Genomic DNA, 27,268 nt, shown 5'->3' on the forward strand with positions numbered 1-27,268 from the left:
TAATTTAATATTAGAAGCATTTCCATTATTGTCAGGAAGGATGATGCAACCAGTGCTTTCTGTTGACTCAACACCAAATATTCTAATAGGTGCAATAAGGAAAGAAAAAGAGTTAAAAGATATAAGGCTTGGAAAAACAACCTGTCCATAGTTGCAGGTGATATGATTATCTACATAGGTAATCTAGTCAATGTACATGGAAGCTTTTTAGAATTAACAAGAGGTTAAGTAAGGTCTCTAGAAAAAAGATCAATATATTAGAGCAACTAATATTGCTATACACAATCAACAGACAAAATGTATTTGAAAAACAGAAGACACATTTTACAATTGTAACAAAAAGCACAATTTATCTAGGAAGGAAACTATCCAACAATCCCCAAGATCTAGCCAATAAAATAATAGTTTATTGAAGAGCATGAACTATCTGAATAAATGGAGTTTGCTATGATAATGGATAGGAAGACTTGACATTAGATAACAGTTCTGCTCAACTTTATCTACAGATTCTATTCAATTTTAAACAAAACCCGCTTATTTAGCAATTAAAAAAATATTCTTTTTTCAGGGGAGGGGAAGGTACTGGGGATTGAACCCAAGAGCACTCAACCACTGAGCTCCAATCCCAGACCTTTTTTGTGTTTTATTTAGAGTCAGGGTCTCACTGAATTGCTTAGTGCATCACCTTTGCTGAGGCTGACTTTGTACTCATGATCATCCTGCCTCAGCCTCCCAAGCTGCTGGAATTACAGGCGTGCACCAGGCAGAGAAAATATATTCTTAATATGGTTATCTCAATAAAGCTATTAAAAATTTAAACTAGTTAAGGCTCAAGAAAGGCAAAGGCTAATTGAATATACTGGAAGATCATTCAACTATTACAACATTTTGTAAAATATAGTAATTAAAACACTATATTGTCATAGGGTGATATAATTGTTCAAAAATGGTTAAGCCTGCCTTGATTAAGATTAAATTTTATTAGGCAAAGACATCACCAAGTTAAAAGCAAAACTCCAAGCTGGAAGAAATTTACATATTTGCAATGTAAACTACCAAGAACAAATTAACATCCAGAGGTATTTAAGAAGCTAAGAAAAAGATCATTAGGATACCAATATGCACTCTAAAAAGGAGAAAACTTTATTAGCATATAAGATGAAAAGATATTCAACCTAATAAGTAATCCAAGAAATACAAAAAACACCAAGGATATAGCATTTCCTGTCCATGGGATAGGTACAAATTTAAATGTATAAAAATCCAATGTACTTTAAAGAGGAAACAAGATGTTTGAGAATATATATCCTTGTATGTAGAAATACACAAAGAAAAACAGAGTATATTATTATTTTTACAGAGAAGGAGATATAGGAACATACTAACATATTCATCAAAAGTAGCCACAATTAGATAAAGAAAGGATATGGGATTTCAGCTAAATCCATACCTCTGGCTGGGAATAGAGCTCAGTGGTAGAGCTCTTGCCTATCATGCACAGGGGCCTGGGTTCAATCCTGAGCACTGTAAAAAAATAAAATAAATCCATATTTCTAATATGTAGCAATCATAAAGCAAATATGGTACCATATTAACATGTATTTCTTCTTGACAGTAGGTATATAAATTATGAGGCACATACTTCTCTATAATTTGAAATGTTTCATAGTTCATATCTCAATATTAACATGAGAGAATAGCTTGTGTTTACTGAGGTTGGAGATATAACATGTGGCAAAGGCAAATGCACATGTGTTGGAGACCAGATGCAAAGGTTCTATCCCTCTGTATATTACCAGAAGAAAAGGCCCAATGATTGGGTACAGGCAGGTCACAGACTGAGGAAACCTCTCTCATCCTCCATGATGGGACCCTGTGTGGGTATTCCTGGGAAGAACCCCGTAGTAAACAAAGCAACCAGGATGTGAATCTGTGTTGTGCGAAATTTAGAGTGGACTTGGAAATTTTCTGCCACGCATTCAAAATAATACTACTGTCAACAGGCAAAGCTCTTGACACGGTAGGAAGTCTCAAGTCAGTTTCTCGCCTGGCATCAGTTCAGATGCATATTTGCCATGCCAAGCTGATCCTCGGTGTGCTTTTGTCAGAATAATTTGGCTATAGATTCTGTTTTCAAACTAACAATGAAGCAGGCATTTCAGCTTTTGTTTTTCATCAGCTGTGTTTTATGTCCCCCTCCTCACCATCCCCCTCACACTGGGATCTCCACAGCCAAGAGCTCTCCTGTCACATTGGGGACGCGATGGTCATTCAGTGGCACCTTTGCTCTTTCCTCCTGACACAGCTTCCTAAGGTCGGTGCTTAACTCCCTAACTACTTCCAAACTCAAAAACTGTCAAACAGGGAGCCCTAAGCTATGCTTGCATTAAGGGCATTTGGATTGGTTCAGGGTCACAGAGTTACCAGGTGGCTGAGACAAGTCTTCAGACCCAATTCCTGTGCTCCTGGTATGTTGCTGTGGTTTGAATGTGTCCCCTCCAGGATCTAGGTTTTGCCCATGTGATAGTATTAACAGGGCCTTTAGGGGGTGATTAGGCCATGAGACCTTTTCCCTCCTGGATGGGATTGGCGTCCTTATGACACAGGCTTTCATGGCAGTCTCCTAGCTTGCTGATTAGCCAAGGGAGGGAGGACACAGCAACCCTACGCTCTGAAGGACACAGCCCTGACCAGGCAGCAAACCTGCCAGTGCCTCAGTCTCAGGCGTCCTGGCCTCCAGAACTGTAAGTTTCTTTTCTTTATGAATTGCTCTGACTGTGGTATTCTGCTGTGTCAGCACATGGGGCTAACCTGTGCCACCTTACTCCCCATTCTTTCTTACACCCTAGGCATTTCCCTAATGCTTCGTTCAGTGCTTCCTTCCACCTGTATCCTCATCTCAGGTCCCCAGGACTCAATCAGATCTCAGTCACACAGACATTTTCATCTTGAGTCTGGATTCAAATCCACATGTGTCTGATTTGTAATTTGAGCTGTCTGCCTGCTTTGCCAGTGTTTCTTCAGCCTCTGTCAGAACTGTCTAGAGGGCTGTATATGCAGTATTTCAATATATAAACTGGGCAGGTCTGGGGTGAAGCCTGAAAACTGGCATTGTTAGCAAGTTCCTAGGTGGTGTTGGTGCTGCTGGTCCTGGGGTCAACAGCTTAAGAACTTTATGTGATACTAAATTTGAGATGTTATCATTAATCACTTGATGATTCAATGTAAAGATTGGAGTAAGAAACCTGTGTCCCAGTGACCTCTGGGAGACAGTCCCCACTGCATCTCTACCTCCCTCCATTCCTGCACCCTCTGCTGGGGAAGCCCTCCAGTGCTTCTCATATGTTCATACTGATGCCCTCGCTCCTCATGAATGAGGCACCTTGTTTTCAGTTCATAAGACAAATGACAATCCTAGGTAGGAATCCTTCCTGCTTTTCAGGTGATAAAACAAGCTTAGAGAAGTGGTAATTTGCCCAGGGTCTTGCAACTACTTGGTAGCAACTCTGGGACAGATAAGAGGCCGTTAACATTTCTCCAAATGATAGCAGCCTCCTCATGTTCTTGCAACGTATTGCCATCTTTGGGACTCCTCTGTTGTAATTATTTGTACAGGCAGCTTAAATTTTATGTTAGAAAATGAGGTTTTGTTATGTATACAGTGGAATGTTATTCGGCCTCAAAGAAGATCCTGCCATTTGTGACAACATGGATGCACCTAAAGGACATACTAAGTGAAATAAGCCAGAAATTGAAATACTGCATGATCTCACTTATATGAGGAGTTAAACAACAACAACCACCCTGAAATACACAGAAACAGTGGAAAGGTGGCTACCAGTATAAGTGTGGGGATGAGGGGGACAATGGAGGTCAAAGGGTACAGAGTTTCATTAGTGTAGATAAACAAGTCTAGAAATGTAATATACTACATGAAGACTTTAGTTAATATTGTATACTGGAAATTTACTAAGAGATTTTAGGTACTTTTACCACAAAACAGTAACTCTGTGAGATGATACGTTAATTTGCTTGATTGCAGTAATCATTCCAGTTTGTAAGTGTATTTCAAAGCAGCATGTATGTACCTTCAAATATATATCATAAAAATACAATTACACCTTGTCTTTAAAAAAGAAGAAAACAAGGTTTTATGAACACCTGGGTTTGATTCCAGATCCTGTTGCCTCAAATGTGTTAATTATTAAATTTCCCTTCTGATTCTAGTGGCTTCTGGGTATTTCTAAAATATCATCTGTGACTACGTGGCCTCTATTATAATCTGATTGTGTGTTCCATGGCTCTTCTCCTTGTCTGAAGAGTCTGAGATACTGATCACATGGGTTGGCATTTGATTAAAGGGTAACCTGGAGGTACCAGGTGTGCAGTAGTCAAGATCATGTCTCAGCCCACAGACAAGCTTGACCTACTGGCTATGGTGTGAGTCATTCACCCAGCATCTCTGAACACCAGAGTATCGATATAAAATGGGACCTTTTCATCCTAGGGCTTTTGTCAAAATTTAATTACTTGTGTCACCTGAAACTGTGTTTGACCATCAATAAATGGAAGCTGTTGATAATAGAAACCCTCTGTCGTCTGTTAGATCAAAAAGTTAAAGTACAGAGTCATATCTTCCTCTCAGAAACCTTTTAATTTTTGACTTTTTCATTCACTTCCCAATCTCTCATGTAGGGCCCAGATTTTTTTCTTTCTGTGCATCCCCAATTCATCTTCTGCCTGTCTTTCTTATAAAAGCCATAAACAAAAGTATGTGCCTCGTCTGTGAAGGAACTTGAAGGCCATCATGAAGCAATCTGAGGGCAGAATATATTTAGATTTTTATCATTTTTTTTTTCCTTTTAAAGATTGTATAGTTATCTTACCTGTCTCTAATAACTCTTTGTAAATATGTAATTTTAGGAAGCATTAGGTAGCTCAGTTTTTATCCTGTTGCAGCAGTAAATGGGATATATCTGGGTATTATGTAATCATGCAATATATGCCAACTGCCACAGAATGGAGCCCAGTGCAACTGGTTAGGCCACAGGGATTAGGGATCATAGAAGAATTAATTCTTTGCAAACTTCTAACTTCCTGAAGATCTTAGTAAGAAAAGCATTGACCAGTCCACTCACTGGGGAAATGGGAGGGCTATTATTACCACTGCATTCAGCAAGGGTGATGCTTAAATGACTGACTGTAGGGTTTGGCGGAGTGAAGTCTAAATGCAGGTCTGTTAGATGGCTAACCTTTTATGGTAGGACTATTTAAGGGGGCAGTGGAAGGGACTGTGCTTGGCCAGAGCCTACTTAATTAGAAAATTTCCAATCAGGTTTGAAAATCTGACCCATTTTTCTCAGAGAAGGCTAACACATTTCCCTTGTAACCACATCCCAGATGCTCAGGAGCCTTGCAGACTGTCTTGGTAATCAAAACAACTGAGCTGGAACTGCTGCCCTGCTGGCTGGCAGGTAGTGGTGACAGGCTGCCTGCGCCCTCCTGCATTGTGCTGACACCGTGCTGATATGCTGAGAGAGAAATACATACACATACACACACTTGCTATTTTTAAATTATTTGTTCTTTTCTTTTATTGGTGTATTACAATTATATGTAATAGTTGGGTTTCTTTTGACATAATCATACATGCACAGAGTTTAATTTACTCCATTTCAGTTCCTGGTTCCCCCCTCCCAAACCCTCCTCCCTTTCCCTATTCTCCTTCCTCTGCTGTACTGGTCTTCCTTTCATTTATTTATTTATAATTAGTGCTTTATAATCACATAAGGGTGGAATTCACTGTGGTATATTTATACATGTACATAGCCTAATTTTGTCAAATTTATTCCACATTTCCCCCCATTTCATCCTTCTTCTCTCCCTGTAGATCTCTTTCTTCTACTCTACTGATCTTCCCTATATCTGTACGTTATCCAACCCCTCCCAACTTTTTCCCTTATTTTGCTCTAGCTTCTGCATATGAAAGAAACATTCAATCCTTGATTTTCTGAGTCTGGCTTATTTCACTTAGCATAATGTTCTCCAATCAATTTACCGGCAAAAGCCATAATTTCATTTTTCTTGATGGCTGAGTAAACCTCCATTGTGTGTATGTACCACATCTTCTTGATTCATTCATCTATTGACAGGCACCTGGGCTGGTTCCACATCTTGGCTATCGTGGGTTGTGCTACTATAAATGTTGATGTGGCTATATTGCTATAGTATGCTGATTTTAGTTGTTTGGGATAAATACCAAGGAGTGGGATAGCTGGGTAATGGTGGTTATATTCCCAGTTTTTTGAGGAATCTCCATACTGCTTTCCAGAATGGTTATACTAATTTACAGTGCCACCAACAATTTATGAGTCTGCCTTTTCCCCCACATCCTCTCCAGAATTTATTATTATTTGTATTCTTGACAATTGCTATTTAGGCTAGAGTGAGATGAAATCTCAGTGTAGTTTTGATTTGAATTTACCTGATTTCCAGAGATGTTGAACATTTTTTCTATATATTTGTTGACCATTTGTGTTTCTTCTTTTGAGAATAAAACCAAGAATCATTGGTTTCAAATTAAATCATTGGCATCAAATTGAAGAGCTTCTGCACAGCAAAGTAAATGCTAAGGAGCAGGAAGAGGAAGCGTACAAAATGGGAGAAAATCTTTGCCAACTCCTAATGGGGATTAATATCCAGAATATGTAAAGAACTCAAAAAGCTTAATACTAAGAAAACAAATATTCCAATCATGAAATGAACAAAAGAACTAAACAATCATTTCTTAATTTTTTTTAAACTCACCCAAAGTCAACCCCAGAAACACAAGGGTCCTACAGTGCCCCTTTGAGGTTGTTCTTGGTACCTGCTGCAGAATGGGTAGGGGGCTGACTCAGGTGGGCCAGCTGTACAGAGTTTAAATGGAGGGAGATGGTTACAGCGCAGAACTTTCTTGCCATAGATGTCTAGCCTTGTGTCCCCTAACTAGGCCACGGGACACCACCTGCCCCTTTGCCCTGGCATTCCTGGCCTTTTTGTCACCTTCAGGCAGGGCTCTCTGGTGATGGTGTGTGAGCTACTGACCAGATGCCCACCACAGCAACCAGCTCATGATGCACCCGTTAATTCCAAGCAGCATGCTCCTGGAGGGACCCTGAAGCAACTATGTTCACATGGGCCCCTCTCAGTCTGGGAGGTCAGAGGCTCTCTGTTATTGCCAGTTCTGTGGCCTCAGTGATATACCTCTCTGTGACTCCTCTTTTGAGTGCTTCCTCTTCTCTCTCACTTTTATCCACAGAGTTGCTTAATGATAGTCATAACAGATAATGCTGCTGATTAGCTGTGTCTTAGAACCCTCCTGCCAAATGGCCTAGGGTCTCTGGATGAGGCCAGAGTGCTCTACTGGTGTTCAGATCACATCCCTGATCTCACAGGAAATGTACTTCACTTTTGCCAACAGAAGTCCTTTGCAGGTGGACCAGACAACAATCCTTAGTCAAGTATTCATGGAGTCCACCCCTTCCTATTGATTGATTGATTGATTGATTGATTGATTATTTTAAAGTAAACCCCAGCCATTCTATCTTTTATTCTGTATGCACTTCAGTCTTTCAGTAACAATGGACAATAATTTTTAATGATTTTAAAAATGTGAAATTTTTAAAATTAAACACACATCATATTCATCCTAAAATTTAGCAAAGTTAGTGATAATTCCTTAATATCGTCTAATACCTAATCTATGAGTCTATGTTAACATTTCTCCCATTGTCTCAAAAACATCACTTCATACTTGCTTAATATCAGAATCCTAACAAGACTTTTTCATCAAAAGCCTTGTTGAGATAGAGTTCACATGTTATAATTTGCACCTTTGGACTGCACCGTTTGGTGCTTTTAGTATATTCATAGGATTCTACGACTACTAGGTTATGAGACCTAGTTTTGGAATGGTTTTGCCTCCCCTAAGAGAAACCCTGTTGCCTGTTAGCAATCACTCTCCATTTCCCCCACATTTCCCCCACACCCCTCCCCGGTCCTGGGAGCCCCTAATCATTTCTGTCTCTGTCACTTAGCCTATCCTGGGCATTTCATCATGGAATCATACAACTTGTCTTGTGACTGATTTCTTTGGTCTTAGCACAGTGTTTCCATGTTATAACACATATGGGTACTTCATCTCTTTAGATTGCTTAATAATTTCCCATTGTATGGATAAATCACATTGTATTTATTCATTCAACAGCTGATGGACATTTGAGTTATTTCTACCTTTCAGCTATTATGAATAGTGCTGCTGTGGGTATTATTATGTACAAGCTTTTGTGTGCACATGTTTTCATGTTTTCCATATATATATATATATATATATATATATATATATATATGAATGAAGAAGTGGAATCATTTAATAGCTTAAGGAACTATCAACTATACCATTTTACATTTCCACAGTAGGGTGTGAGATTTCAATTTCTCCATGTCCTTGTCAACACTTGTGATTATTCATTGTTTTGATTGCAGCCTACCTAGTGGGTATATAATTGTATTACTTTGTGGTTTTTCTTTGCCTATCCCTTATGGCTAGTGATGTTGAATGTATTTTCATGTGCATATTGGCCATTTGTTTATTTTCTTTTTTATTGTAGACAAATGGGTTGTTTATTTTCTTTAGTGAATGTCTTTTTGGATCCTCTGCCCATTTTTCAATTGGGCAATTTGTCTTTTTCTTAATAGCAAGCATTTTTATATATTCTGGGTACAGTCCCTTTATCAGATATATAATTTACAATTTCTCCCATTCTGTGTATTCTGTTTTCACTTTCTTGGTGGTGTCACTTGTAATTCAAAAACTGGGAATTTTTATGTGGTCCAAGTTTTTTGTTTGTTTGTTTGTTTTTTGTGGTGCTGGGGATTTGAATCCAGGGCCTTGTGCTTGTAAGGCAAGCACTCTACCAACTGAGCTATATTTCCGACCCTGTAGTCCAGTTTTACTTTTTGTTTTGCCGTATATTCTTTTGGTATCATAGATGAAGTCTTTGCCTAACCCAAGAGCTTAAAGACTTACTCCTATATTTTTTGGAGTGTTTTTTCAGAGTATAGTTTTAGCTGTAGTAATTTTTACAAATGCAGTTATATTTACAGTTATAATTAGTTGTATTACAGTCTGTCATCCACATTTAGTTTTAGTTCATGATGTGAGATGGGTATCCAAATTCTTTCTTATGTGTGTAGAAATCTCCTTGTCTCAGCACCATTTGTATAAAACAAACAAACAAAAAAAACTTTACTCACTAAATTGTCTTGTAATCCTTGTTGAAAATCAGTTGCCCATAAAATGGGTTACTTTCTTTCAATTCTATTTCATTGGACTGTGTGTCTATTATATTCGTACTGCACTGTCTCTGTTACTGTAGCTCTGTAGTAAATACATTTGTTAAATCCCTTTTAATATATTACTGTGTCCTTCACTACCACCACTACTAAACCATTTATTTGTGAGGAGCCTGGGTTATTTTTATAGAATTACTCATGCTTAGCTGTGGTTGATTGTATCCTGATGGTGTCCCTAACATATTCCTCTGTCCCTGTTCTGTAAACTTGTATTTAGATCCAGGAGCTTACTTAAATTCTGGTTGTTGTATTTGCACTTATTCCTCATTATCAGGAATAATTCTTGGTGGTGCTGTATGCTTCCTTTTGCATCAGTCCAGAGGTATCTGTTGTCTGCCTATCTACTTTTATTAATAATAAAATTGACTAGTAGGTTTAGATATTATCAATCTGATCCACCTAGTACAAAATTTTCTATCAGTTTGTCATTGATTCATCTTAAGAGACACTGAAGTTTGATTTCATCTATAGATTATGTCCTTAAGAGTTTTAAACTGCTGATTTTGGACTTCTGTCATTCCTTCTCTATTTAATGAATCTTTCCATCATCCCACAGATAAAAAATATTAACATAAATGCTTTGTTCTTTCCCTTTATCAGTTTTCGGTATGAATTGACACCCCAACAACTTCCTAAAGTGACCAATGAATTTTAACAAATTATGGATTTTTACATATCTGTATTTTAATTGTCACAGTTATCTTTTTTCTGATGCTAAAATTGTCCCTTCACCTGAAATTAATTATATGATGTCTGGGATTTGCTTCAGAATAATCCAGGGCAGGGCTGTGGAAGGGGGACATAGATGAGTCAATAATTAGTCATAAATTGGTTATTGTTGAAGTCAGTAATTGGTTCATTTTGTTAACCTTTCTTCTTTTGTATAAAGTCTTAAAAATCATCTCATTTTTGGACAATGATAGTCAATGATATAACTCTGGTGACACCTTGACAGCATTCTTGATTGAAGACATCAGGAGGTCTTAGGAGCATTGAGTACATTGTCTGCCCCAGACCTAGACTGAGTCATTTCTCCAAGACTCCCAGGTTTCTTCTAGTGGAACTAGTGGTTGGAGACCACCTAGTCAAGGCACTGGGGGACTTATTTGCCATGAAGTTGTGCTTGCTTCTGGCCTCTTCCATATCATAGCTAGAGAAAATATTTTTCATAGAAATAAAAATGAATTGGTTCCTCAGGCAAATATTTCTTATTCAGAGAAAAGATTGCAAATTTTTTAGTGAAGTGTTTTTGTTTATGTCTGTTTTATACTGAAAATCTTGATTTCTAACAATAAACGTAATTACTTATTTACTTTATCCTAATTATAGAAAGCATCCTACTTATACATAATCTACTACCTTGATTTTATATTACGTGTGCATAGAGAAGAGAGGGATATGGTTTTAAAATATCAATATTTTTACTTACATGCCTTCTGTGATTCATTTTATTCTTAAGATGTATTCCACCAGGAATGTGTAGTCAAAAGACTGTTCTTCAAAGTTACTTGAAATATTTTCTTTGTAGTAATGGTGTCAACATGCTACACTGTTAAGTACATTTCTGTTTGCCTTAGATTTTTTGATGTTGCTTTTGTGCAACTGGATGTGGTTTTCAAAGTAAAAGATTTTAATACAAGGAATGTTCAGAGGAACCCAGCCTCATCCTGTCCTTTTTCCTTGTGTTCCCTTTTTTCCCATGCAGAACCACTTTTATTAGTACTAGGTTTATTCTCCTATTACCCTTTAAAATAAATAGACAATATAAAATAATATTTTAATTAAGGAATAGTTTTCTCCTTCTTAGGATAGCATACTGTATATTCTTGTGTCCTTTGACATTGATTACATAGTATATCCTAGAAATTTTTCCATTTATATATTAGTTTGACCCTTTTTATCAGTCTGGTTTTACTATGTCCTTATTTAAATGTGTTGTAGGATATCACAGCCTGTTATTAATTGTACCATAAAGTATTGGGAGATTTAGTGACTAAACTGTGAGTTTTATTAACCTTCTCTTTTCTTTGCTGCTCATCACAGAACACAATAAATGCCTTTCCTTTTCAAATTTCTGTCTCTCAGTTTAAAAGAATTCCTGCCTAAAGAGTACATCAAGCAGAGAGGAGCTGAAAAGAGAATATTTCAGGTATTGGAAATGTATAGTAATTTATTCTCCTCACTCTCCATCCTCATTCATTAACACAAGCACATGATAGTTTTGTACACTCTGCATGTATTTTTATATAATAAGTGATTGGTAATTCAAGCGTAAAGAAGCTGACAGTTCTATTTTGGACAGATTTATTATCTTAATCCATACTTTCTTGGTAAAGGTTACTTAGCCCTTCTGAGAAAAATGTGCATACATTTATTTTAAAAGGTTTGACACTGGTAGCATTAAAACAAGGTGATAGAGTATTAAACTGCACTGAGGGAGAAGCTACCAGTAACTATTTTGTCCTGAGATTTGTTTTTATGAAGCTAGAATTTGAGATCAAGTGCCTTTTTAAAATCCAGTGGTTTTTTTTTTTTTTTTTTTTTTTTTTTAAATCCAGGTTTATTTTTAAAAAGACTTGTCCATTCTGGGCAACCACTAAGAAAAGTCCTGTCATCAACTTGATCATGGAACACCTTAGTGAACCTGAGATATCAAAGTCTTCTTTGCTCTGGAAATAGAAGTTAAAATATAAATTTCATGTATACAAGATGTATTATTTCATCTGGTATTTTTTCCAAGTACTATCTTATACAGGGACCTATATACCCTCCTCTCTGGAAAGATATAGATGTTAGAATGACATTGTCCTTAGAAGAACATCTTTCTAGCTATCATTTAAAGTGTGGGCCCTGAACACTTAAGACATGGAGTCCTTTGAGAACCTGATTGTAATTATGGGTCTGTTCCTGCCACACTGCACACAGGTACAAATTATTGGACTCAGTGCAAAATGTGTAGGCTGCTTGGGTTCAAACTCTAGTTTAAAAGCCCCAAATTGAACACTCTCTGTGCTCCACTCCTTGTTCAGCAGATAGCTATGTTACGGAGGGATTCAGACACAAGCATCACTTACCATTCAGGGCCCCTATGTACCCTACCTGTAATAATCACTGCTCACCAGTCCACCTACTAGTAGAGCTGTAATAATGGGTCCCTTTCTACTGTCACTTTTGTAGGAGCATAAAAACTGTGGAGAGATGAGTGAAATAGAAGCCAAGGTCAAATACGTCAAGCTAGCCCGATCCCTCCGGACGTACGGTGTATCTTTTTTCCTAGTGAAGGTGAGTTGGGCAGAGGGGGGAGGATGTTTGCCACCTTTTTCTTTCATTAAAGCGTTTGCTGTTAAGCATGGTTTGTCACACCTAGACCCCTGGCATTTGTGGATGCAGCATCTGGCCACCGTGGTCTGAGTTTAACTGCAGCACGTATGTGAAGGGTGTGAGTGGCCAGGCTGGTGAGTGAGCCTGGCTGCCTGCACGGCCTCTGGACATCTATCATGTACACTCTGCATGTATTCTTATATAATAAGCGATTGGTAACTCAAGAATAAAGAAGCCGGACAGCTGTGTCTTGACTAGGATCACTATGGCTACTGCAAAATCACGAAGGAGTGTGCTCACTGTTGCTTGTTCTTTCCACTGAGAACATCTTACTCAGGACCATCCAAAGTCTTCTGGACTAAGTGAAAATTGTTGACCACTACAGACAAAACTGAATTCATATCAGAGGCGTAGTACTTAATTTATACACCTAAGACAGGTTGTGGAATTTTGGTAGACTTAGAATCTCTTTTCATGGAAATCATTTGTCTTTCTACTATAACAAAATGCATGTCTTTGAAATGCAACCTGTGCCCATGCCAAGAAGACCCTGGATGGATGTCTTCTCGGGTTGATTGACAAATCCACCATTAGTATCCTTCCCCCTTTGCTCTTCTTGACCTTAGCTACTCAATGTCTGCATTCCAAATAGTAGGTTTCACTGATTTCTTGTTTCACCATGACTCTAGGTCTTTCTGCCTCTTGCCCTTGGCCCTGGAGGAAGCCCTGCCATGTTGTGAGGCCTCTTTTGTTGCTTTCAGCAAATGGGGATGGAATCAAGTGTGTCGTAGCTGCTGTCAGGGACTGAAGTGGGGAGGCTGGAGACAAACTGGGTGAAAGAAGAGGGTTCTTTCCCCACAGCTAAGGAGAACTGCAAAGGAAGGATATTCTGATATACTCTAAGAGGCTTCTCTTGACCCCAGCCCTCACTAGAGCCAGCTGCTTCCCCTGGAGCAAGGAAGAATCAAAATGTGATACTTTGGAGAGGTGTATGCTTCATGCCAGGTAGTTACACCAACCAAACCTGCTCCATTATACACCAGAAAACACTTGGGGCTCTTGCCAATGAAAGACGCCTCTGTCAACCACCTCATTGTTAAGAAAAATTATTTAGAGATGGAAACTTTGATATTTAATGGGAGTTTTAAAATATGAATAAAATTTTGAGTGGTACTAATGCCCTCTAGATAACAACAATTCCTTTTACCAGTGCTATCAATAATATTTAGAAAACGGTTATATGCAAGGCATGTCTCATTCAAATCTGTTAGGAAGAATGACTACAATTTTCTTCTGTTTATAAGTAAGAAAACAGGTCAAGAGGGGGGATGCAGTGACTTCCCAGGGTTATAAGGCAGGTAACTGAAGGAACTAGGTCTTGAACTCTGGTCTTTGATTCACAGACCATTGTGACCACTGGCTGTGCTGCCTTAGCCGGGGTGACCCTGCCCAAGAGAGAGTCACTTACCTCCTCCATTCCAGCAACTACCAGCCTGTGACTCCAGGGGAGAAGACCTGCTCATTTTAGGAGCTGTGTTGTCCCTTCAGTGTTGTGAAGGGAGCCAGTGGTCAATGAGTTCTGGCACCTCTCAGGGTTTAAATGGGTTTTCAACAGTCCACTGACAATCCCACTAATTTTCATCTGTTTTCTTAAGTTTTTCTGTGGTTCTTCAAGATTGAAATTCATCTCTGGTGTTCCCATCACCTGGCATTAATAACATCAGGGTTTATGCAGAGTCAGTTTCTCTGATGTGTAAAAGGTTGTGGCTCTTGCACACAGGTCAGTAAACGTAGGATAGATAGTAACTCACAGAAAACCATTGTGAATAGGAAGAAGAGCATTGAATAACAAATTGAAGAAAAAATCAATTCTCCAAAGATGAGTTAGAGTCTAAGAAAAATATGTCCATGGTCAGCAGGTTGATTAATGGGAGAGCACAGATGCCCTGGTTGTAACAGGGCTCACAAATTTGGTCAATCTCCTTTAGCAAATTGTTTAAGGCAAAACAAGAAAGTGATAGAAATTTCTCTCCTTTCTTTCTCCCTCCTTCCTTCTTTGCTTTGTTATCCCTTGCCCTCCTTCCCTTCCTTCTCGTCTTTTTCTTCAAATTACATCTCTTTGAAGAGAGAGAATTAAGTTGATAGCATTACAATATTTATATACATATTAAAATTAACAGGTATATTTTCATTAATTTTATTTTTGTCTCTTGGTACAATGTTAAAAGCACATTGCTCACTTTAATTGTTTGCTTGATGATCTTGTTTAGTATGCCACTTTATTTCATAATTGTCTCTAATAAGTATAATCAACTTGGCCAAAATCTGCAGGAATGATTCAATATTATGAATGAATGAATCTTGAAAATCAAATCAGGGGGCGATCCAAGATGGTGGACTAGAGGGTGACTGCATCTCCAGTCCCTCCAGAACCCAGGATTCAAGAAGGGGAGGCATGAGAGTCTCGGACTAAAATAGAGCCACGGGGTGAGTCTCGCCCACCGGGTGAAGCTCGGCCTGGGCGGCAGGCCCGAATAGGAGCAGCTTATCAGAGCAGGGCAGGGCAGCTAGAGTCTTCCCCAGGTAGCCCTGCTCACTCTGGCGGTGGGCTCCTCCCACACGGCCAGCTTCTCGGAGCAGGCCACCCAGTGAGAGCCTTTCTGCACAGAACCAGCTCCAAGTCCCACCAGCAGCGAGTTCCAGCCCGCAGACAGCTTCAGGGACGAGGACAGGGCAGCCAGGGACTTCCCCAAGCAGCCCGGCTCCCTCCGGCGGGAGGCGCCTTTCAAGGCTACCTCCTTGGAGCAGACTGCCCAGTGAAAGCCTTTCTACACAGAGCCAGCCACAAGTCCCGGAGCCAGCGGAGAGCTCCGACCCACAGGCAGCCTGTGGGACCAGGGCAGGGCAGCCAGAGACTTCTCCAGGTGGCCCTGCCCCCTCTGGCTGCAGGCTCTTTCCACGGGGCGATCCAAGATGGCAGACTAGAGGGTGACTGCATCTCCAGTTGCTCCAGAAACCAGGATTCAAGAAGGGGAGGCATGAGAGTCTCGGACTAAAATAGAGCCACGGGGTGAGTCTCCCCCACCAGTTGAAGCTTGGCCTGGGCGGCAGGCCCAGATAGGGGCGGCTTATCAGAGCAGGGCAGGGACGCTAGAGTCTTCCCCAGGTAGCCCTGCTCACTCTGGCGGTGGGCTCCTCCCACACGGCCAGCTTCTCGGAGCAGGCCACCCAGTGAGAGCCTTTCTGCACAGAACCAGCTCCAAGTTCCGCCAGCGGCAGCTCTGGCCCACAGGCAGCTTCAGGGACCAGGACAGGACAGCCAGGGACTTCCCCAAGCAGCCCTGCTACCTCCGGCAGCAGGCTCCTTTCATGGCCAGCTTCTCGGAGCAGACTGCCCAGTGAGAGCCTTTCCGCACAGAGCCAGCTCCAAGTCCTGGAACCAGTAGCGATCTAGGGGCAGCTTTCTTTGGAAGCACTGCATTATCAAGTTCCTCCAAGACTTCAGACTACTGAAGGCTGGGAGGTGATACACTGGAAATCTACAGGGACACTATAAGCCAATAGAGGAAATCTGCAATATCTCAGAGTCCCACTGACATCTGACCAATATGAGAAAACAAGGGAAGAAAACGTCCCAAACAAACCTAGATACTACATCAATAAAACCCAATGACAGCACAGCAGAAGAAATATCAGAAAGGGAGTTCAGAATGTACATAATAAAAACAATCAGGGAAGCAAATGAGGAGATGAAAGAGCAAATGCAGGAGTAGATGACAAGGATGTGAAGATGAAGACGGTTATCCCCTCAGTGTAAAATCCAAAAGACCAAGGGCTTTGGATGAGGGGGACAGGGAGCATTAAAAAGTAACAGAGAGAGGTTTCAAGATGGTGGCCTACAGGGTGGCTGCATTTCATGTTGCTCCAGGACTCAGGATTCAAAAGAGGAGATATTCAGACACTTGGGACCAACTCAAAGCAGCCAGGTGACTCTCACCCATTGGGAAGTTGTCCCGGATGGGACGGTGGTCCCGGAATGCAGGGAACTTTGTGAAGTAGAGCTGCCGGCGAGACACCCCTCCCCCCGCTGGAGCAGTGAACTCAGACAACTGGGAGCGCCGTAAAGGAGGCCACTCAGCACAGCGCTGGGACTCGGAGCAACCACTGGGGCTCCGGCGGCTGCCCAGGGGAGGAGTGGCGAGGAGAGCTGTGTGGACTCAGAACACCGGGGCCTGCCCTGAGGAGGAGGAGGAGGAACATGGCCGCTTGGATTCGGAGTGACTGCACCAGAGCTACAGGCGGTTGCCAGAGGAGGGGCTGTGTGGCGAGCTGTTTGGACTCAGACCACTTCTGAACACCAGGGCCTGCCCGGAGGACTAGGAGGAGGAGGAGGAGGAGCGCGGCGGGTCGTTTGGACTCGCAGTGACTGCATTAGCGCTCCAGGTGGCTGCTCAGAGGAGAAGGGGAGTGGTGAGTTGTTTGGACTTAAAGTGACAGCTCCTGAACACAGGGGGGCTGCCTGGAGGATAAGCGTGGTGGGTCGCATGGTCTTGAGTGGCCGCACCAGAGCTCCGGGTGGTTGCCCAGAGGACCCGTGCAGCGGGTCACGTGGATTCAGAGCCACTCAGAGCGACCGCTCCTGAACACCCGGGGGGTTATCTGGAGAAGGAGGAGGAACGGGGCGGGTCACTTCGACTCGGAGTGATTGATTGCCCAGGGCTACGGGTGGTTGGTGGGAGGAGGAGGCACGCAGTGAGTTTCTTGGACTCCTAGTGACCGCACCGGAATACTGGGTGGCTGTCTGGAGGAAGAGGCGTGTGGCGGGTCTCTGGGACTCAGAGCGATTGCACGGGGCCCCAGGTGGCTGCTCAGAGGAGGGGCCGCATAGCCAGGTGATTAGGTGCAGAGCAGGGTCCCAGGATCTAGGAGGCTTCTTGGTGGAAGACCGCACAGAGACTGGCTTAGGGCGGAGCGAAGGTTGCAGGCCTGCGGGCAGATTCTCTGAGGAGGGGCAGCCTAAGGAGATTCATCTGCGAAAGGTGAGGCTCCCAGGCCCAGGAGGTAGGGCCGGGCCCCTGGGAACTTTGCAGAGGAAGGCAGCCCAGCCCAGGCAGTAGCTGTAAATTGAGGGGAACCTCTAGGAGGGAACTGACCAGCGAGACCTCCCCACCGGGTGAGTCTTCCCTGCCGGGTGAGGTTTCCCCACAAGGACGGTAAAACCAGAGACTCAGGCCCAAACAGGCCTTGCCTCAGCCCGCAGCCTAGGTCCCCTTTGGATGACCATTGGTCAACAAGTGGAGGCACCTCTGCCCACTAGCAGGGATTATACCCCACCTGAAGGCCACCACTCCTAGAGAGGCAGCTTCCATGTGGAGCACCGCATTATCAACTTCCTCCAAGACTTCAGCCTACTGAAGGCTAAGGGGGGATATATATAGAAATCTTCAGGGACATTGTAAGTCAATAGAGGAAATCTGCAATATCTCAGCAGCCCACTGATACCTGAACAATATGAGAAAACAAGGAAAGAAAATGCTGCAAACAAATCTAGATGTTACATCAATAAAACCCAATGACAGCATGGCAGAAGAAATGACAGAAAAGGAGTTCAGAATGTACATAATTAAAATGATCAGAGAAGCAAACGATGAGATGAAAGAGCAAATGCACGCACTGAATGATGAGATGAAAGAGCAAATGCAAGCACTGAATGATCGCACCAATCGACAATTAAAAGAGCAAATACAGGAAGCAAAAGATCATTTCAATAAAGAGTTAGAGATATTGAAAAAAAAAACAAACAGAAATCCTTGACATGAAGGAAACAATAAACCAAATTAAGAACTCCATAGAAAGCATATCCAGTAAGATAGAACACCTGGAAGACAGAACCTCAGACATTGAAGACAAAATATTTAACCTTGAAAACAAAGTTGAACAAACAGAGAAGATGGAAAGAAATCATGAACAGAATCTACAAGAACTATGGGATATCATGAAAAGGCCAAATTTAAGAATTATTGGGATTGAGGAAGGCCTAGAGAAACAAGCCAAAGGAATGAACAATTTATTCAATGAAATAATATCAGAAAATTTCCCAAATCTGAAGAATGAAATGGAAAATCAAGTTCAAGAGGCTTATAGAACTCCAAATACACAAAATTACAACAGACCCATACCAAGGCACATTATAATGAAAATACCTAACATACAAAATAAAGACAGAATTTTAAAGGCTGTGAGAGAAAAGAACCAAATTACATTCAGGGAGAAACCAATACGGATATCAGCAGATTTTTCAATCCAGACCCTAAAAGCTAGAAGGGCCTGGAACAACATTTTTCAAGCCCTGAAAGAAAATGGATGCCAACCAAGAATCTTATACCCAGCCAAACTTACCTTCAAATTTGATGATGAAATCAAATCCTTCCATGATAAACAAAAGCTAAAAGAATTTACAAAAAGAAAGCCAGCATTACAGAACATTCTCACCAAATATTCCACGAGGAAGAGATGAAAAACAAAGAAGCAAATCAGCAAAGGGAGGAATTATCCTAAAGGAATTGTCAAATAAAGGAGGAAACAAGTTGTGTCAAACAAATAAATAAATAAAATTTAAAATATGAACCAAATGACCGGGAAACCAAATCATATCTCTATAATAACCCTGAATGTTAATGGCCTGAATTCATCAATCAAAAGACATAGACTGGCAGATTGGATTAAAAAGAAAGATCCAACAATATGTTGCCTGCAAGAAACTCACCTCATAGAAAAAGATACCCATAGACTAAAGGTGAAAGGATGGAGAAAAACATACCATGCACATGGACTCAGCAAAAAAGCTGGAGTATCCATCCTCATTTCCGATAATGTGGACTTCAAGCCAAAGTTAGTCAGAAGGGATAAAGAAGGACATTACATACTGCTTAAGGGAAGCATAAATCAGCAAGATATAACAATCATAAACATCTATGCCCCAAACAGTGGCTCATCCATGTATGTCAAACAAATCCTTCTCAATTTCAGAAACCAAATAGACCATAACACAAAAATACTAGGTGATTTTAACACACCTCTCTCACCACTGGACAGATCTTCCAGACAAAAATTGAACAAAGAAACCATAGATCTCAATAACACAATCAATAATTTAGACTTAACGGACATTTATAGAATATACCATCCAACCAAGAGCGAATACACTTTCTTCTCAGCAGCACATGGATCCTTCTCTAAAATAGACCATATATTATGCCACAAAGTTAATGTTAGCAAATACAAGAAGATAGAGACACTACCATGTATTCTATCAGATCATAATGGATTGAAGTTAGAAATTAATGAAAGAGTAAAACACAGAAACTATTCCAACATCTGGAGATTAAACAATATGCTATTATATGATGAATGGATAACAGAAGATATTAGGAAGGAAATTAAAAAATTCTTAGAGGTAAATGAGAACAAAGAAACATCATATCAAAATCTCTGGGACACTATGAAAGCAGTACTTAGAGGGAAATTTATTTCATGGAGCGCATTTAATAAAAGAAGTAAAACTCAACAAATAAACGACCTAACACTACAGCTCAAAGCCCTAGAAAAAGAAGAACAGACCAGCACCAAAAGTAGTAGAAGACAAGAAATAGTTAAACTCAGAGCTGAAATCAATGAAATTGAAACAAAAGAAACAATACAAAAAATTGACAAAATAAATAGTTGGTTCTTCGAAAAACTAAACAAAGTTGATAAACCTTTAGCCACACTAACAAAGAGAAGACAAGAGAAAACCCAAATCACTGAAATTCGGAATGAACAAGGAAATATCACAACAGACAGGATTGAAATACAAAACATAATTAGAAGCTATTTTGAAAATCTATACTCCAACAAAATAGAAAATTTCGAAGACATCAACAGGTTTCTAGAGACATATGAATTGCCTAAACTGAACGAGGAGGACATAAACAATTTAAATAGACCAATTTCAAGTACTGAAATAGAAGAAGTCATCAAAAGCCTACCAACAAAGAAAAGTCCGGGACCAGATGGGTTCTCAGCCGAGTTCTACAAAACCTTTAAAGAAGAGCTCATTCCAATACTTCTCAAAGTATTCCATAAAATAGAAGAGGAGGGAACCCTCCCAAACTCATTCTATGAAGCCAATATCACACTGATACCTAAACCAGACAGAGACTCATCAAGGAAAGAAAATTTCAGACCAATATCCTTAATGAACATTGCCGCAAAAATTCTCAACAAAATTTTAGCAAATCGCATACAAAAACATATTAAAAAGATAGTGCACCATGATCAAGTGGGTTTCATCCCAGGGATGAAAGGTTGGTTCAACATCAGGAAATCAATAAACGTAATTCACCATATTAATAGACTTAAAGTCAAGAATCACATGATTATTTCAATAGATGCAGAAAAAGCATTTGATAAAATACAGCACCCCTTCATGCTCAGAACACTAGAAAAAATAGGGATAGTGGGAACATTCCTTAACATTGTAAAGGCCATTTATGCTAAGCCCATGGCTAGTATCATTCTAAATGGTGAAAAACTGAAAGCATTCCCCCTAAAAACTGGAACAAGGCAGGAATGCCCTCTTTCACCACTTCTATTCAACATCGTTCTTGAGACTCTGGCCAGAGCAATTAGACAAACCAAAGAAATTAAAGGGATACGAATTGGAAAAGAAGAACTCAAACTATCCCTGTTCGCTGATGACATGATTATATATTTAGAGGAACCTGGAAATTCCACCAGAAAACTCTTAGAACTCATAAGTGAATTCAGTAAAGTAGCAGGTTATAAGATCAATGCCCATAAATCTAATGCATTTTTATGCATAAGTGATGAATCTTCAGAAAAAGAAATTAGGAAAACTACCCCATTCACAATAGCCTCGAAAAAAATAAAATACTTGGGAATCAATCTCACAAAAGAGGTGAAAGACCTCTACAATGAGAACTATACAACACTAGAGAAAGAAATTAAAGAACACCTTAGAAGATGGAAAGATCTTCCATGTTCTTGGATAGGAAGAATTAATATTGTCAAAATGGCCATACTACCTAAAGTGCTATACAAATTCAATGCAATTCCAATTAAAATCCCAATGACGTACCTTACAGAAATAGAGCAAGCAATTATGAAAATCATCTGGAAGAATAAGAAACCCAGAATAGCTAAAGCAATCCTTAGCAGGAAGAGTGAAACAGGGGGTATTGCAATACCAGATCTTCAACTCTATTACAAAGCAATAGTAACAAAAACGGCATGGTATTGGTACCAAAATAGAAAGGTAGATCAATGGTATAGAATAGAGGACACGGACACAAACCCAAAGAAATACAATTTTCTCATACTAGACAAAGGTGCCAAAAACATGCAATGGAGAAAAGATAGCCTCTTCAACAAATGGTGCTGGAAGAATTGGAAATCCATATGCAACAGAATGAAACTAAACCCATATCTCTCACCATGCACGAAACTAAACTCAAAATGGATTAAGGACCTCGGAATCAGACCAGAGCCCCTGCAGATTATAGAAGAAAAAGTAGGTCCAAATCTTCACCTTGTTGGTCTAGGACCAGACTTCCTTAACAGGACTCCCATAGCACAAGAAATAAAAGCTAGAATCAACCACTGGGATAGATTCAAACTAAAAAGCTTTCTCTCAGCAAAGGAAACTATCAGCAATGCGAAGAAAGAGCCTACAGAGTGGGAGAATATCTTTGCCAATCATACTTCAGATAGAGCACTAATCTCCAGAATCTATAAAGAACTCAAAAAACTCTACTCCAAGAATTCAAATAATCCAGTGGACAAATGGGCTAAGGAAATGAATAGACACTTCACAGAAGAAGATCTACAAGCAATCAACAAACATATGGAAAAATGTTCAACATCTCTAGTAATAAGAGAAATGCAAATCAAAACCACCCTAAGATTCCATCTCACCCCAATTAGAATGGCGATTATCAAGAATATGAGCAACAACAGGTGTTGGCGAGGATGTGGGGAGAAAGGTACACTCATACATTGCGGGTGGGGCTGCAAATTAGTGTAGCCACTCTGGAAAGCAGTGTGGAGATTCCTTAGAAAACTTGGAATGGACCCTCCATTTGACCCAGCTATCCCACTCCTTGGCCTATACCCAAAGGACTTAAAATCAGCATACTACAGAGATACAGCCACATCAATGTTCATAGCTGCTAAATTCACAATAGCCAGACTGTGGAACCAACCTAGATGCCCTTCAATTGATGAGTGGATAAAGAAACTGTGGTATATATATACAATGGAATATTACTCAGCCATAAAAAATGATAAAATTATGGCATTTGCAGGCAAATGGATGAAATTGAAGAATATCATGTTAAGTGAGATAAGCCAATCTAAAAAAACTAAAGGACGAATGATCTCGCTGATATGTGGATGAGGACATATAATGGGGAGTGGGGGGATTAGCGTTAGGTTTAGGGTTTGGTTTAGGGTTAGGGATAAGGTGTGTGGTAAGAATGGAGGAAGGAAGTACTGTATGGAGGGAAAAGAGGGGTGGGAGGGGTGGGGAGAAGGGAAAGAATAACAGAATGAATCAAACAGCATTACCCTATGTAAATTTATGATTACACCAATGGTATACCTTGACTCCATGTACAAATAGAGAAACAACATGTATCCCATTTGTTTACATTAAAAAAAAAAAGAGAATCAAATCAGTAATTGATATCATATGATTTTTATGTAAATAGCCACTAAGGTTTTTGATAAAGTTCAATATTTCCTTAGAAAGATTTCTTTAAATTTCTGGAATGTAAGTATGTTTGTTTAACATAATAGAATATCAGTTTCAAAGCTATCATTAGTACCCTGCTTAACAGAAAAATGCTGGAGGGAAATATAACAATTAGGGTCATACAGATTTGCCTGCCGTCTCATTCCCCATTAACGCTGTTCTGGAAGAGAAATGCAGAAAGATATAAAAATGAAAAAGCAAAATAATAACCTTGCAATGTGAAGGAACAAAATTATATAGCTAGTTGCTATGGTTATAACAAGATAAAGTGAATCATTTTTTTAAACTTTTTTATTTTGAAATAATTATAAGTACATATGAAGTTAATGATACAGAATCAAAATGTCAGTTAACAATGAGCGTTGGTGAGGATATGAAGAAATTGGAACCCACATACACTGCTGGTACACAAGCAGAATGGTGCATTGTTATTGTTTAGATGTGGTGTCCCCCAAAAACTCTCATGTGAGACAATGCAAGAAGGATTGGAGAAGTGATTGGGTTATAGCCTTAACCTAATCAGTGAATTAATCCCTGTTAGCCTTAACCTAATCAGTGAATTAATCCCTGTTAGCCTTAACCTAATCAGTGAATTAATCCCTGATGTGATTAACTGAGTAGTGACTGGAGACAGGTGTGGTGTGGCCCGAGGAAGTGGTTCATTGGGGCTGTGGTTATGGGTTATATATATTTTTGTATCTGGAGCATGTAGTCTCTCCCTCTTTCTCTCTCCTGCTTCCTGATCATATGTGAGCTGTTTTCCACACTCTTCCACCATGATGTCCTGTCTCACCTTGAGCCCCGAGGAATGGATCATGCTGTCTATGGATTGAAACCCCTGAAACCGTGAACGCTCAAATAAACCTTTCCTCCTTTATAATTGTTCTGCTCGGGTCCTTTAATCACAGCAGCAGAAAAGCTGACTAAAACATGCAGCCACTGTGAAAACTGTGTTGATTGATTAAACATAGAGATACCATGTGACCCAGCAATTTCACTTGTAGGCAGATACACTCAAAGAGAAATGAAAGCACATGAGCATGCAAAATCCTGTACATGTATGTTTACAGCAACCTTTAGCTAACTATAGAAACAATACCAGTGTCTGTTAGTTGATGAGTGGATAAGCAATTTATGATATAACCATACAATGCACTATTTTGGAGCCATACAAAAAGGATGAAGTACTGATACATGCTGCAACATGGATAAATTTCATAAACATTATGACAGGTGAAAGACACTAGTCACAAAAGACCCCACACTATATTATTCCATTTATTTGAAATGTGCAAAGTAGGCAAATCTGTATAGACAGAAAGTAGGTTAGTGTTTGTTGAGGGGTGCAAGGGATAGAGGATTGATACCTACAGAGTAGTACAGGGTAGCCAGGATGGTCCAGGGTAGCACTGATAGCTGCAGGTCCCTAAGTTGTCTACCGTTAGGTTTTGAGAGTCCTTGATTTGTTGTATTCCTCCAATGGTAACTATAGTGCAAAACCACAACCAGGAAATTGGTGCAATATACAGGTTACCAGTGAACTCGGGCTTCGCTTTTTTGCATGTGTGCCTAGTTCTCTGCAGGGTTATGTATGTGGACTTTGTAACCATTACCACAATCAAGTCACAGACCTCTACTTCATCACCACAAGGATCCTTTTGCAACCCTTCAGGGCTGTGTACACTTCTCGCACCTCTCTGTCCTCCACATTGTGGCTCTCCTCATCCCTGGGAACCACACTTTGTCTCTGTTTCTTTACTTGTGTTTTTTTTTTCAAGAATGTAATATAAATGAAGTCATGCAATATGTAATCTTTTGAAATTGTAATCCAAGTTGTAATGTTTGTCTCTAGTCCATCTTTTATTACTGAGTGGTACTCCATGGTCTGGGCATATCAGAATTTATTTAATCATTCATCAAGGACATGTGAGTTATTTCAATTTGAGGTTATTATGACTCAGGTTGCTATGGATGTTTATGTATAGGTGTTTGTGTATACATAAATATTCATTTCTCTGGAAAAATGCCCAAGAGTGCAATTTCTGAACCATATGGTAAGTACATGTTTAGTTTTATAAGAAACTACCAAACTGTTTTCCAACATTTCCAACATGTCTATACTATTTTACATTCTATTTTTTTTTTTTTTTTTTTCCTTTTGGACTACTTGGGATTGAACCCTGGAGCACTCTACCACTGAGCTACATCCCCAGTCCTTTTTATTTTTTTATTTTGAGACAATATCTTACAAAGTTGCCCAGCTATCTAGTTTTGAACTTAGGGTCCTCCTGCTTCAGCCTCCAGAGTTACTGGGATTATAGGCATATCCCACAATACCCAGACTGTTTTATATTCTTACCAGCAGTGCATGAATCATCCAGTTTCTTTGCATCTCTTCCATCATCTGGTATCATCATTTTTTTGTTTCAGCCACTCTGTTAGGTGTTGAATGCTCTATCATTGTGACTTTAATTTGCATTTCTCTAATGGCTAATGACTTTTGAGTATCTATTCATATGCTTGTTTACTATCTCTTTTATATCCTCTGCACTAAAATGCCTGTTGTGTCTTTTGTCTCTTTGTAATTAGATTGCTTAAAGTTCTTTTACTGTTAGGTTTTAGGAGTTCTGAATTTGTTCAAAGGTCCATATTCATGTTACATATGTGGTTTGCAAATATTTTCCCCCAGTCTGCATCTTGTCTTTTATCCTCTTTTGCAGAGCAAAATTTCAGTTTTGATGAGGTATATTTTATCAGTTTTTCTTTGCTTTAGCTTTTATAACTAAGAACTCATTGTCTAGCCCCACATTCTAAAGATTTTCTCCTGTTTCCTTCGAAAATGTTTGATGTTGTTGTTGTTTTACATTTTGCATGTAGGTCTTTGATCCATTTTGAATTAGTTTTGTACAAAGTGTGAGGTTTAGGTCAGGGTGCATTTTTTGGCCTGTGGATGTCCAATTGCTCTAGCACCATTTGTTGAAAGAGCTTTCCTTCCTCCATTGACATGCTTTTGCATCATTTCAAAACTCACTTGAGCACATTTGTGTGGGTCTGATTCTCAGTTCTCTGTTCTGCTTCTTTGATCTCTGTCTTGGCAACTACCACACTGTGGTGATCACTGCAGCCATGTAATTGGCCTTGACATAGGCAGAGTGAGTCCCTTCACTTTTCTTTTTCAAAATTGATTTACCTCTCCTTTCCATATATACTCTGGAATAAGTGTTCATATCTACCAAAACCCTTGCTGGAATTTTGGCAGAGATTGCATTAAATTTATAGATCAGCTTGAAGAGAATCATTATTTTTGATGACTCTTTCAATCTGTAAGCAAATTAGGAACTCCTTGATTTTTTTCACCAATGTTTTGAAATTTTCAGCTTACAGATCCCATACGTGTCACATTATGCATAAAATCATTGAATTTTTAGACGTATTGCTAACTTCAGTAAATTGGTCAACTAAATTGATAAGACATGTCAACCACATGAATTAAGACCTTAATGTATGTTTATAAAAATGAGCACAACCACTTAGAGTGTATGATACAAAGATCACATGCAAAATAGCACTCCCCCAAAATTGTCTGCCTAGAGATAGTAAGTTTTTAAAGCATAAATAACAGATCTCTCTCACCTCAAACTGAACATAGCAGTTTGAACATAGCAGAACTAAACATTGTGAAGGAGGTTCTTTGACATAATTTAGGAAATAAATTAGTAGTGAGTGTTCTAGCTTCTC

At 39.8% G+C, this 27,268-nt stretch overlaps 1 protein-coding gene across 1 annotated transcript in view; it reads left to right on the forward strand.

Annotated features, from left to right (window-relative positions):
* The window catches only part of TLN2 (talin 2), a 419,729-nt gene that overhangs the window by 246,745 nt on the left and 145,716 nt on the right, over positions 1-27,268 (forward strand). The window contains exons 11-12 of the mRNA XM_079125623.1: positions 11,482-11,545; positions 12,574-12,678. Of these exons, the coding sequence (XP_078981749.1) occupies positions 11,482-11,545; positions 12,574-12,678 (169 nt within the window). The remainder of the gene's footprint in view (positions 1-11,481; positions 11,546-12,573; positions 12,679-27,268) is intronic.

This window comes from Sciurus vulgaris (genome assembly GCF_902686455.1).
Source record: "Sciurus vulgaris genome assembly, chromosome: 2".
Classification (NCBI taxonomy): Eukaryota; Metazoa; Chordata; class Mammalia; order Rodentia; family Sciuridae; genus Sciurus; species Sciurus vulgaris.